Source organism: Rhinoraja longicauda, chromosome 2 (assembly GCF_053455715.1).
Source record: "Rhinoraja longicauda isolate Sanriku21f chromosome 2, sRhiLon1.1, whole genome shotgun sequence".
Taxonomy (NCBI): Eukaryota; Metazoa; Chordata; class Chondrichthyes; order Rajiformes; family Arhynchobatidae; genus Rhinoraja; species Rhinoraja longicauda.
Window position 1 is genome coordinate 26,862,337 of NC_135954.1, and position 12,452 is coordinate 26,874,788.

The 12,452-nt window shown below is 42.5% G+C and overlaps 1 protein-coding gene across 3 annotated transcripts in view; it reads right to left on the minus strand.

Annotated features, from left to right (window-relative positions):
* Positions 1 to 12,452, minus strand: part of LOC144602959 (glutamate decarboxylase 2-like) — a 102,303-nt gene that overhangs the window by 25,290 nt on the left and 64,561 nt on the right. For all 3 annotated transcript variants that reach the window (XM_078416092.1, XM_078416085.1, XM_078416097.1), the window contains one exon: positions 2,105 to 2,220. In XM_078416092.1, the coding sequence (XP_078272218.1) occupies positions 2,105 to 2,220 (116 nt within the window). The remainder of the gene's footprint in view (positions 1 to 2,104; positions 2,221 to 12,452) is intronic.

Below are 12,452 nucleotides of genomic sequence, written 5' to 3' on the forward strand. Positions count from 1 at the left end.
TAGGATTCCAATAACTCGATGTGAGCCATCTTTGCCCTGAATTTCTTTCTGTTTTATTTCCTTTGAAGAGCTTGATTTGAAACTGGAACTATGAACTTGGTGGGCCATTGGGTGCTTTCTCAAGTGGCCCTTCTCCATTTGACCCAGATTATTGAGTCAGAATGTTACAAAGAAAGAAGATGAAGGGAAAACTTGAATTTAGGTATTGCCTTCCACGGCTGCAGAATATCCAAAGCATTGAAATCCAATGGAATTTTTTTGAAGGACTTGTTGTTAATGACCAGGACTTGCAACGACCAAATTATGCACAGCAAATTCCAAAAATAGCAATGAGCAGACACAATATTTGGCACATCGATTGCATGTTCATGTTTTGAAAGAGCAAATCTAGTTCGCATGCTGGGAAATCATGGAGTAAGATAAACTTATATCAGTTTTAAGCCCAAATTTTATCATTAAACCAAATTTAATTTCCTCCAGTGTGATTTAAACTCATGGGATAAAAAATAGAACATTCTAAAAAACACTCAGCAGGTCAGGAAGCACCCAGGAAAAGAGAAAAATAGTTAATGTTTAAGATCAAAGACCTTCCATTAGAACATAGGATATAGAACAGTACAGCATAGGAATGGGCCCTTCGACCCACAGTGTGCCAAACATGATGCCAGGTTAAACTGATCTGCCTGTATTTGATTCATATCCCTCTATTCCCTGAACTTCCATGTCGCTATCTAAAAGCCTCTTAAACACCACAATTGTTGTGCAGGGGACCCAGCGTGGGTGGATCGCCGTGAAGAACAATGGGGACCTGGCATGGGGGGACCACTGTGAGAGATGGTGGGAAAACAAAGGGGGATCCAGTGTGGGAGGGGGGGGGGATGAACTCTATTGCAGGATCCACTGCCCAGGGGATAAGGCTGCATTCATTTGTTTGTTTGTTCATTTGTTCAGGTGAAGGCGCTGTGCCCACGGCAGCCAGCTAGCAGTCGCTTATCTTTTTCTTTTTGTTTTCACTTTAAATTTCAAGTTTTTGTGTACCTGGTGTGTTGTGATTATCGGCAGACCAATTTCCCTCCGGGGATGAATAAAGTTTTATCAATCAATCAATCAATCAACCAACCAACCAACCAACCAACCAATCAATCAATCAATCAATCAATCCATCAATCCATCAATCCATCAATCAATCCTATCTCTGGCAATGCATTCCAGGCCCTCACTACTCTCTGTGTTAAAAACTTGTCTCGAAAATCTCCATTAAACTTTCCTCATATCACCTTATAGTTATGTCCTCTAGTTTTGAACATTTCCATCCTGCAAAAAAAGGTTCTGATTGTCTACCCTATGCCACCAAACTCTATAAAAGTGAGAAAACCAGTGTGTATAATTTGGTGAGAGAGGGGAGAGTGAGTGAATTTCTGTGACAGGATGGAACTTGTCCATGTTGCCCATGTTAGATTAATTGGCTGCTGCAAAGTGCCCAGAGAGGAATGGATCCTTGGATCTAGCAAAAACGGAGTCAATGTTACAGATGGAAATGGTTAATTCTGACACGAACAAGAAAGTCCGGTGATCTGAAATTGTTGAATTTAACATCGAGTCCATTGTGCTGCAGCATGTCTAACAGAATGTGAAGTGCTTACCTTGGGTTTTGTTGGAGGCTAACAACAGAAAGGTCAGGGCGGGAGTGGGATGGAGAATTAAAATGTGGGCTTAATTCCTTCTTCGAGCACTGAAGAGAAACCAGCCTTAGCTGCCTGTGTCAGAGCTGGTTCAGATTTCATTCGACTGCCCCCATTTGTTTCCTTTGATTTACATTCCTCCAAATAAATCAGCCATGGTTAACAAGCATTTATCACTCTCTGTGAGATGGTATCAACAGCATTGGTATCGCTTCAGGAGTCTTAGCCTCCATCCTGCCAAAGACGTTCCCTTTATTCTTTCCTTTTCCTGCCCAAATGTTTATAAAGGAATACTTACACAGGAAACAATAAATAAACAGACACAATGGGATAATATCGCTTCTTTAAGAGACCTTAATTGTGCATAATTATAATCTTTTCAGACAACATATTGCAAAGAATAAGAAATAATAAAAACATACGTGCTCTGATGTGAAGGCAATCAGTTTGGGCAGGGCAGCCATTCCTTTTTCTTTAACCTCAGGAAACAGCTTGAAGCGTGCAATTAGCAATGCATACATGTTTGATATGGCTCCACCTATATTAGAAAATGGGACATAATCAACATTCATTATAATGATGAGGAAGGGAGTTAATTCTTACCTGACACTGACCCAACAAATAACTGCCTTTTAACAGAGAATATCTTCTGCAGTTTGATTGGACTTTAACTGAATGCTGTTTCTACTACTTGTTGCATTCTGATCACATATCTTAAATAGCTAAAGCTGCTTTGATATATCATATCATATCATATATATACAGCCGGAAACAGGCCTTTTCGGCCCTCCAAGTCCGTGCCGCCCAGTAATCCCCGTACATTAACACTATCCTACACCCACTAAGGACAATTTTTACATTTACCCAGCCAATTAACCTACATACCTGTACGTCTTTGGAGTGTGGGAGGAAACCGAAGATCTCGGAGAAAACCCACGCAGGTCACGGGGAGAACGTACAAACTCCTTACAGTGCAGCACCCGTAGTCAGGATCGAACCTGAGTCTCCGGCGCTGCATTCACTGTAAAGCAGCAACTCTACCGCTGCGCTACCGTGCCGGCACAGTTTTTCTGAATATATCAACACTGGGTGATATTGCCATGTGTGCATTTTTGACATCCCTAAAATTTATTTCCAGTTAATCCCATGCACACAACCCCTTAAATTATAGCTTTCAGGATTAACTATAATCTGCTGATCGTCAAACTGCAGATGCTGAAAATCTGAAATAAAATCAGAAAATGTTAAAAATAGTTGGCAGGTCAGGCAGCATCTGTGGAAAGAGAAACACAGATCACCTTTCGGATTCAAAATCCTTCATCAGGATTGGGAAATAGAGAAAACAGTGTTTTGGTAACAGAAAGGGTGGGGAGGAAGGGTAGAATAAAATGGCGGCCTAGTGGTGCAGCGGAGAGTTGCTGCTTTACAGCGCCAGAGACTCAGGTTTGATCCTGTCTACGGGTGCTGTCTGTATGGAGTTTGTACATTCTCTCTGTGACTGCATGGGTTTTCTCTGCGAGCTCCGGTTTCCTCCCACACTCCAAAGACGTACAGGTTTGTAGGTTAATTAGCTTCGGTAAAAATTGTAAATTGGCCATTGTGTGTAGGATAGTGCTAGAGTACGGGGATCTCTGTGGGCCGAAGGGCCTTTTTCTGCGCTGTACCTCTAAACTAAACTCAACTAAAAGGAATATCTTTGGAAGAGTGAGATTTGATGAATACTTTCTCTTTCCGTAAATGCTTTCTGACCTGCTAAGTGTTCCCAGGTTTTTCTGCTTTTATTGTCCATAATCTGTTGGTAGGTTGCTGTTCATGTTCTGCAGCAAGTATCAATCTGTGTTTGATTTTCACTTTACCCACTTTACCTACAACTTGATATTGATAGTAAATGAAACATAAATTGGGGAGCATTTATTAGCCCATCAATTAAAAGCAACAGGGTAAAGTTCCATGGGAACGGGAGAGGCAAAAATGAATCCTAATCTCAGTAGCTAACTCCAGCTGTGCTCCTGAAGTTACTCCAGCAATGCTCCTCCAGCTGGCCACAGGTGAAGAAGTTTCTATGCTCTTGGTGAAGAAGCTACTATGATCTTGTGGCTACATCATTTATTTCGCTCTAATGGCACAGGACAAAAATGGACCTCACAGTGCAGCTGCCGTGATTAAGGCTGATCAACACTGGGCATTCTGGTTCTGCAGAAAAATAATAAAAACAGAAATTGCTGGATACACTCACACGGAATTAATGGACAGACAAACGGAGTCAACATTCCAGCTATTCACCCTTTTCTGTGTTTAGTTTAGTATTTCCACATCAATCATTCTTTGATGTTTGTTTAGTAACAAAGTTATTTTTTGGGCTCGGTGAAGGCGGATGTGGAGGGTGGCTATGAACAAGAAGAAGAGACATGGCAGCAGACACCTGAATTATTTTTGTTAGACGTAGAGTACCTATGGTCCTTACATTCCCTAACTATAAACAAACCTCAGCAGAGAGTTTGGTCATTTCTGCACGAGGAACTGATTGGTGGATGCAGGACATATGGTCAGAATGCTTCTGACCTAAATTATCAATTAGGTTCCTAGAATCTGAGGTTGTTTATAAAGAAGAACAGCTAGCACTTTTAAATTGCAGTCAAAAAGGCTTTTGGCACTTTGGCCTTCATCAGAGTAATAATAATAATAATAATAATGCATTACATTTATATAGCGCTTTTCAAACACTCAAAGACGCTTTACAGGGATTACTAGAGCATAGAGAAGTAAATAAATAGATAAATAAGTAAACGAACAGAAAAAGGAGACAGAAGGTGAGGTGACGGTCAGTGGTTGAAGGCAGTGCTGAACAGGTGAGACTTCAGTGATGTTTTGAATGTGGTGAGTGAGGAGGAGTCTCTGACGGTTTGGGGTAGTGAGTTCCATAGGGTGGGAGCAGCGATGGAGAAAGCCCTGTCCCCCTAGGATCTGAGTTTGGTCCGGATGGGGGGGGACAGGAGATTGGCAGCAGCAGAGTGGAGGGTGCAGGTGGGAGTGTGCCTGTGGAGGAGGTCAGTCAGGTAGGATGGGGCCAGGTTATGGAGGGCTTTGTAGGTCATGAGGAGGATTTTGTACTGGATTCTCTGGGGGATGGGGAGCCAGTGGAGCTTTTAAAGGACGGGGGTGATATGGTCACGGATCGGGGAGTGGGTGAGTAGACGGGCAGCGGAGTTTTGAATGTATTGAAGTTTACTGATGATTTTTGAGGGTGAGCCATAGAGGAGGCTGTTGCAGTAGTCCAGACGGGAGGTGATGAAAGCGTGGATGAGGGTTTCTGCAGCTGTGGAGGAGAGGGATGGACGGAGACGGGCGATGTTTTTGAGGTGGAAGAAGGCTGTCTTTGTGATGTGTTTGATGTGTTTGTCGAAGGAGAGGGTTGAGTATTGAGTATAGACAGTATAAGAAAATAACTGCAGATGCTGGTACAAATCGATTTATTCACAAAATGCTGGAGTAACTCAGCAGGTCAGGCAGCATCTCGGGAGAGAAGGAATGGGTGACGTTTCGGGTCGAGACCCTTCTTCAGACTGAGTATTGAGTATAGACGTTGGGAGGTCATGTTGCAGTTGTTTAAGACATCGGTGAGACCGCATTTAGAATATTGTGTTCAGTTCTGGGCACCATGCTCTAGGAAAGATATTGTCAAGCTTGAAAGCATTTGGAAAAGATTTACGAGGATGTTGCAGGACTAGAGGGTGTGAGCTATAGGGAGAGGTTGAGTTGGCTGGGTCTCTATTCCTTGGAGCACAGGAGGATGGGGGGTGATCTTATAAAGGTGTTCAAAATCATGAGAGGAATAAATCGGGTAGATGCACAGAGTCTCTTGCCCAGAGGAGGGGAATCGAGGTCCAGAGGACACAGGTTCAAGGTGAAGGGGAAAAGATTCAATAGGAATCCGAGGGGTAACCTTTTCACACAAAGCGTGGTGGGTTTATGGAACAAGCTGCCAGAGGAGGTGGTTGAGGCTAGGACTATCCCATTGTTTAAGAAACAGCTAGGCAGGTATATGGATAGGACAGGTTTGGAGGGATATGGACCAAGCGCAGGCAGGTAGGACTAGTGTAGCTGGGATATTGTTGGCTGATGTGGGCGAGTTGGGCTGAAGGGCCTGTTTCCGCACTGTATCACCACTCTATGACTCTGTGACTCTATGACTACATCATCAAGGACAGTGGGTGTTAATGCTATCAGCCCTATTATAACCTTGCCAACCTCACTAATGTAGTTCTAACAAGTGGTTACCAATTTAAGGTGCCCACCAGTATACTTTCCCTTTCTAGTGTCCCCAAGCACACTGTGAGCTGGCAAAGGTACAGCTTCTGGATTTTCACCCAAACATGTCATAATGAATTGGATCAGCTGTCAAATTTAGTCATTCAACCCTCCAAGGCGACAAAGAGAAAAAAGATGATGCACATCTGAATAAAAGCCTGAGAGAACCTGTGGTCAAATAAGCAGTCCAACCGCTAATAATCTATTGCAATTCATGAAGATTTATCCCGTTTCATCAAGAAGTGATTTGCACAGCATTAAGCAAATGCCTGAATCGTACCAGTGTTTCCCTGCAATTATTCAGGGCTAACTGCAAACCACTTGAAAAATTCTTGAGGAGAAGGTATATTCTGGGTTCAAAATGTATATATACCATTGGGATATAAATGTTTAAGGTTAGTAATACCTCACTAATAAATTTACTGTTAAATTACACTAACAAAAACAATAATACTGGAAGAACTCAGCCAGTCAAGCGACAACTACAGAAAGCAATTAATGTTTCGAGTCGGGGCCCCTTACTCTGAAACACTAAACAATTAAATTGCACTGGTTTTCCAAAACCCATAATAATTTCACCCGTGTCTGCCTTCAAGGGACCCATATTTGACTTTGCAACTCTTTTTCTCTTAACATATCTAAAGAAGCTTTTACTGCCCTTCTTTATATTCTTGGCCAGCTTCCCCTTGTACTTCATCTTTTCAGCCCGTATTGCCCATTTTGTTACCTTCTGTTGTCCTATGAAAGTTTCCCAATCCTCTGGCTTCCGGCTACTCTTTGCTGTGTTATACATCTTTTCTTTTAGTTTTATTCCATCCCTAACTTCCCTTGTCAGCCACGGTTGCCTCCTACTCCCCTTAGAATCTTTCGTCCTTTTTGGAATGAAATGATCCTGTGTCTTCCGGATTATGCCCAGAAATTCCTGCCATTGCTGTTCCACCGTCATTCCTGCCAGGATCCCTTTCCAGCCTGCCTTGGCCAGCTCCTCTCTCATTCGCCTTCATAGTCCCCTTTGTTCAACTGCATCACTGACACTTCCGATTTAACCTTCTCCTTCTCAAACTGCAGATTAAAACTAATCATATTAAGATCACTACCTCCAAGCAGTTCCTTTACCTCGAGTTCTCTTATCAAATCTGGTTCATTGGACAACACTAAATCCAGAATTGCCTTTTCTCTGGTAGGCTCCATTACAAGCTGCTCCAAGAATCCATCTCGGAGTCCATGTCATCATGGGCACTCTGACCAGTCTGTGGATACACAGCCCCATACGCAGCAGGGTGCGATGCACTGTGTATTGTAACACATTCCTCCCATGACCACCATTCAAATTTTCTATGACTTGTGCCACCGTAGACTTTCTGTCAGTTCGGACCAGATGGGATAGCCTTCGTTGCCCCCGCGCATCGATGGGCCTTGGGTGCCCAACACCCTGTCGCCGGTTTGTGGTTTGTCCCTCCTCGGACCACTGTCGGTAGGTACTCACCACTGCTGACTGGGAGCACCCCACAAGCCTTGCTGTTTCAGAGATGCTCTGACCCAGTCATCTGGCCATAACAATTTGGCCCTTGTCAAAGTCGCTCAGGTCTTTACTCCTGCCCATTTCTCCTGCATCCAACACATCAACTTCAAGAACTGACTGTTCACTTGCTGCCTAATATATCCCACCCCTTGACAGGTGCCATTGTAACAAGATAATCAATGTTATTCACTTCACCTGTCAGTGGTCATAATGTTTTACATAGAAACATAGAAAATAGGTGCAGGAGTAGGCCATTCGGCCCTTCGAGCCTGCACCATCATTCAATATGATCATGGCTGATCATCCAGCTCAGTAACCCGTACCTGCCTTCTCTCCATACCCCCTGATCCCTTTAGCCACAAGGGCCACATCTAACTCGCTCTTAAATATAGCCAATGAACTGGCCGTTTTGGCTCATCGGTCTATATGAATCATCATTAGACAGTGGTGTGGTGCCGGAGGACTGGAAAACGAATAATGTTGTACCTGTTTTTAAAAAGGGGTGTAAGGAAAAGCATGAGAACTATAGACCAATGAGCCTTGCATCTGTGGTATGCAAGTTACTGGAGAGGATCTTGAAGGATAAGATGTATATGCATTTTGGATAGACGGGGGCTGATCAGGGATAGTCAGCATAGTTTTGTACATGGGAGATAATGTCTTGTGAATCTGAGCGAGTTCTTTGAAGTAACCAAAAACGTTGATGAGGGCAAAGCTGTAGACGTTATCTATATGGACTCAGCTAGGCATTTGATACTTTCTTCCATATGGTAGATAGCTCTGGAAGGTTAGATTGCTTGGGATCCAGGGAGAGCTAGTCGACTAGACAGATAATTGGCTTCATGGAAGGAAGCAGAGGGCGATTATAGAAGGTTGTTTTTCGGACAGGAGGCCTGTGAGTAGTGGTGTTCCTCAGGAATCTGCGCTGGGCTCATGGCTATTGCGGGTTACATCAACGATTTGAATAAAAACATATTTGGCATGATTAGCAAGTTGGCAAATGGCACTAAACTGGATTGTACTATAACAGTATTTAAAAGTCACTTGGACAAGTTCATGGATAGGAAAGGTTTAGAGAGTTATGGACCAAACTCGGGCAAATGGGATGGGCGTAGTTAGGGCACCTTGGCCAGCATGAATGAGTTGGCATAAAGGGCTCGTTTCCATGGTGTATGGCTCTGTGACTCTACCCAGCACCTTATTCAGAAAGCCCATCTATTTTTGCTCATTTTATACAACTCCACAAGTTGAATTTTACTCCTGTTTTGCTGACAGGAATACATCATTTACATCATCACAAGCCTTTTCACTTTCCTTGACCTGATTTCGACATGGATCGTCTAAAAAAAACCCACACTGTGATATTTATAGGTGTCAATTACAGTGCCAATACCTTTAGGGTACACTTGGCAATTATATAAAATAAATCTCTCCATTGAACAGTAGGACAGCTGCAGTGAGGCTGAGAAATTTATTTTTGACTGCCTTTGAAAAATTAATTAATCACTCCTACTGCCATTTTATTGTTCCTTCTTCCATCTACTTTTATCCTGGGCCATCACCAACCGCAGGAAGGCAGTGGTTGGCTAATCCATAGACAGCACCACTGCACGACTGTCAAATGGGGGATACTTTCATTATAATGATATTGATTATGCACAGCTTCTCTTTCTTCTCTCTCAATAGTGTTGCAGACTGCTTTGATTAAGTGTTGAATCTGACGGCCAGATGGAAATCCAGAAAAATACATGCTCAGAATGAGTTCTTGTGGTTTGGCTTCAAATTACTCTTAATAAAATGAAATAGTACATTGAAAGTAATTGGGTCATTTGTGGAAGTTTCTTTGTAAACTGATAAGCATCATCAAATCTGAAGAATATTGGTAATTTTATTTAATAATTCATTACCATATAATTGTTATGTTCGGACCAGTGACCATAATTCTACTGGATTAAAAATAGACTAGACTTTAGAGATACAGCATGGATACAGGTCCTTCGGGCCACCGAATCTGCGCCGACTAGCGATTACCCTGTACACTAGCACCATCCTACATACAAGGGACAATAGGATCAAACCCATGTTACGTATTAGGAAACCTTGATTGATGAGGGATGTTATAAGATCTTAACGGTCATAAGGGATAGGAGTAGAATTAGGCCATTTGCCTATTAGGCCCAATTAGGCCCAAGCTATAACATTTCCATTTGGATGTTGAGGTTCTGGTTCAGAAGAAAGGAGGCATATGTCAGGTATAGGCCGCTCGTATAGGGCAAATCCCTCAAAAATTATAAGCAATCTAGGGATGCACAGAAGAAGGAAACCTGGGGGCAAAAAAGGGGACATGAGATATCTTTGTCAGAGAAGGTAAACAAGAATCCTACGAGATTCTAATATATATTGTGAACAAAAGAGTAACAAAGGAGAGAATAAGCACTCTTAAGGATTATTGTGTTCATCTGTTTGTGAAGCCACAGGAGATAGGTGCGATCTAAAATGAATACTTCTCATCTGTATTTACAGTGGAGAATTTTCAAGGAAACTAAGGTCATAAGTGATAGGAGTAGAATTAGGCCATTCGGCCCATCAAGTCTACTCCGCCATTCAATCACGGCTGATCTATCTCTCCCTCCTGACCCCATTCCCCTGCCTTCTCCCCATAACCCCTGACACCTGACCAGACCTGTGATGAAAGTGATGACCTGAAACATACCAATATCACAAAAGAGGAGCTACCGGCAATCAGCAAGTGCATAAAATTAGACAAGACCCTTTGGCTTAACCAAGAATACTCTAGAATACTGTGAGAAGCAAGGAAATAAATTGCTGAGAACCTGGCAGAGATTTAGCATCTTTGTTAGCCATTGATGAGCTAGTGAATGATTGGAGCATGGCTGATGTTGTGACTTTATTTAAGAAGGGCTGCAAGGAAAATCCAGCGAACTACAGGCCAATGAGCTTGACATCAGGGGTGGGAAGGTGACAGCAGGGATTCTGAGGTTCCCAGGATTTTTTAAAGTAATTTGTTTTACACTTCCTAACCCAAAATGAAAATTGAAATCTCAATTCATCAAACTATTATTTTTGCCTAAGGTTCATCTTCAATTGGCAGCAATAACTGTATAATATTATCATGCCATTGTACATGCAATCTTTAAGTCATTCCATTGAAGTTAGTGAACGGATTCTGTATGTAGGTACAACTCACTGATTGTATTAAATGGGGATGAATTGCTGGGCAATTAAAGTGGAGTCTGCTTAAGAAGAAGCCTCACATTTTTAGTGTAACAGATTATTGCCACAAAAAATGTGTAGGACCCTAGCAAAGAGACCTTTTTTTAATATCTCCAAAGCCAAGAAATCTTGGGTTCTGCTGCAGTTAAAATGTTAACGTTCAGAACAGGTATAAAGGAAATAAATTCACTTTTTCTTAGAACTTTTGCCTTCAGGCAACACTATGTTAATGAGCCAAAAATGTTGATTAACCACATACAAGTTGAGAGTTACCCAAATGTTTGAAAGAATTTGAGCTTATTGAAGACCTGTTGCACAACCAAGTAAAGACAACTTCACATTTATTTCCCTGGAGATAACAACTTAATTTTGCATTGTGGCTCTTGGACTAAAGATGCATCAGAAATTTACAGGACATTCCAGGTCCAAATATCTAGCTACTTAAGCAAATGCTGAAAAATGATTTAGCGAAATATTCCAATGAGCCGTTGCTGTTTTCCTCTCTGTATTACATAGAACATAAAATACAGAATAATACAGCACAAGAACATACCCTTCGGCCCACGTTTCTGTGCCGAATATGTTCCCAAGATAAACTAATCTCATCTGCAGTACATGATTCATATTATAGAAACATAGAAACATAGAAAATAAGTGCAGGAGTTGGCCATTCGGCCCTTCGAGCCAGCACTGACATTCAATATGATCATGGCTGATCATCCAAAATCAGTACACCGTTTCTGCTTTTTCCCCATATCCCTTCATTCCTTTAGCCCTAAGAGTTAAATCTAACTCTCTCTTGAAAACATCCAGTGAATTGGCCTCCACTGCATTCTGTGGCAGAGAATTCCACAGATTCACAACTCTCTGGGTGAGAAAGTTTTTCCTCATCTCAGTCCTAAATGGCCTACCCCTTATTCTTAAACTGTGACCCCTGGTTCTGGACTCCCCCAGCATGGGGAACATTTTTCCTGCATCTAGCCTGTCCAATCCTTTAAGAATTTTACATGTTTCTACAAAGGTCTCCTCTCATCCTTCTAAATTCCAGTGAATACAAGCCCAGTTGTCCCATTCTTTCATCATATGTCAATCCTGCCATCCTGGGAATTAACCTGGTGAACCTACGCTGCACTCCCTCAATAGCAATAATGTCCTTCCTCAAATTAGGAGACCAAAATTGCACACAATACCCCAGCTGCGGTCTCACCAGGGCCCTGTACAAATGCAGTAGGACCTCCTTGCTCCTAAACACATATCCTCTTGCAATGAAGGCCAACATCCCTTTAGGTTTTCACTGCCTGCTGTACCTGCACGCTTACTTTTAGTGACTGATGTACAAGAACACCCAGGTCTCGGTACACCTCCCCTTTTTCCAATCTGACACCATTCAGATAACAATCTGCCTTCCTGTTCTTGCCACCAAAGTGGATAACCTCACATTTATCCACGTTATACTGCATCTGCCATGCATCTGCCGACTCACCCAACTTATCCAAGTCACCCTGCAGCCTCATAGCATCGTCCTCGCAGCTCACACTGTCACCCAGCTTTGTGTCATCCGCAACCTTGGAGATGTCACATTTAATTCCCTCATCTAAATCGTTAATATACATTGTAAATAACTGGGGTCCCAGCACCGAGCCTTGCGGCACCCCACTAGTCACTGCCTGCCATTCTGAAAAGGATTTGTTCATTCCGATCCTTCC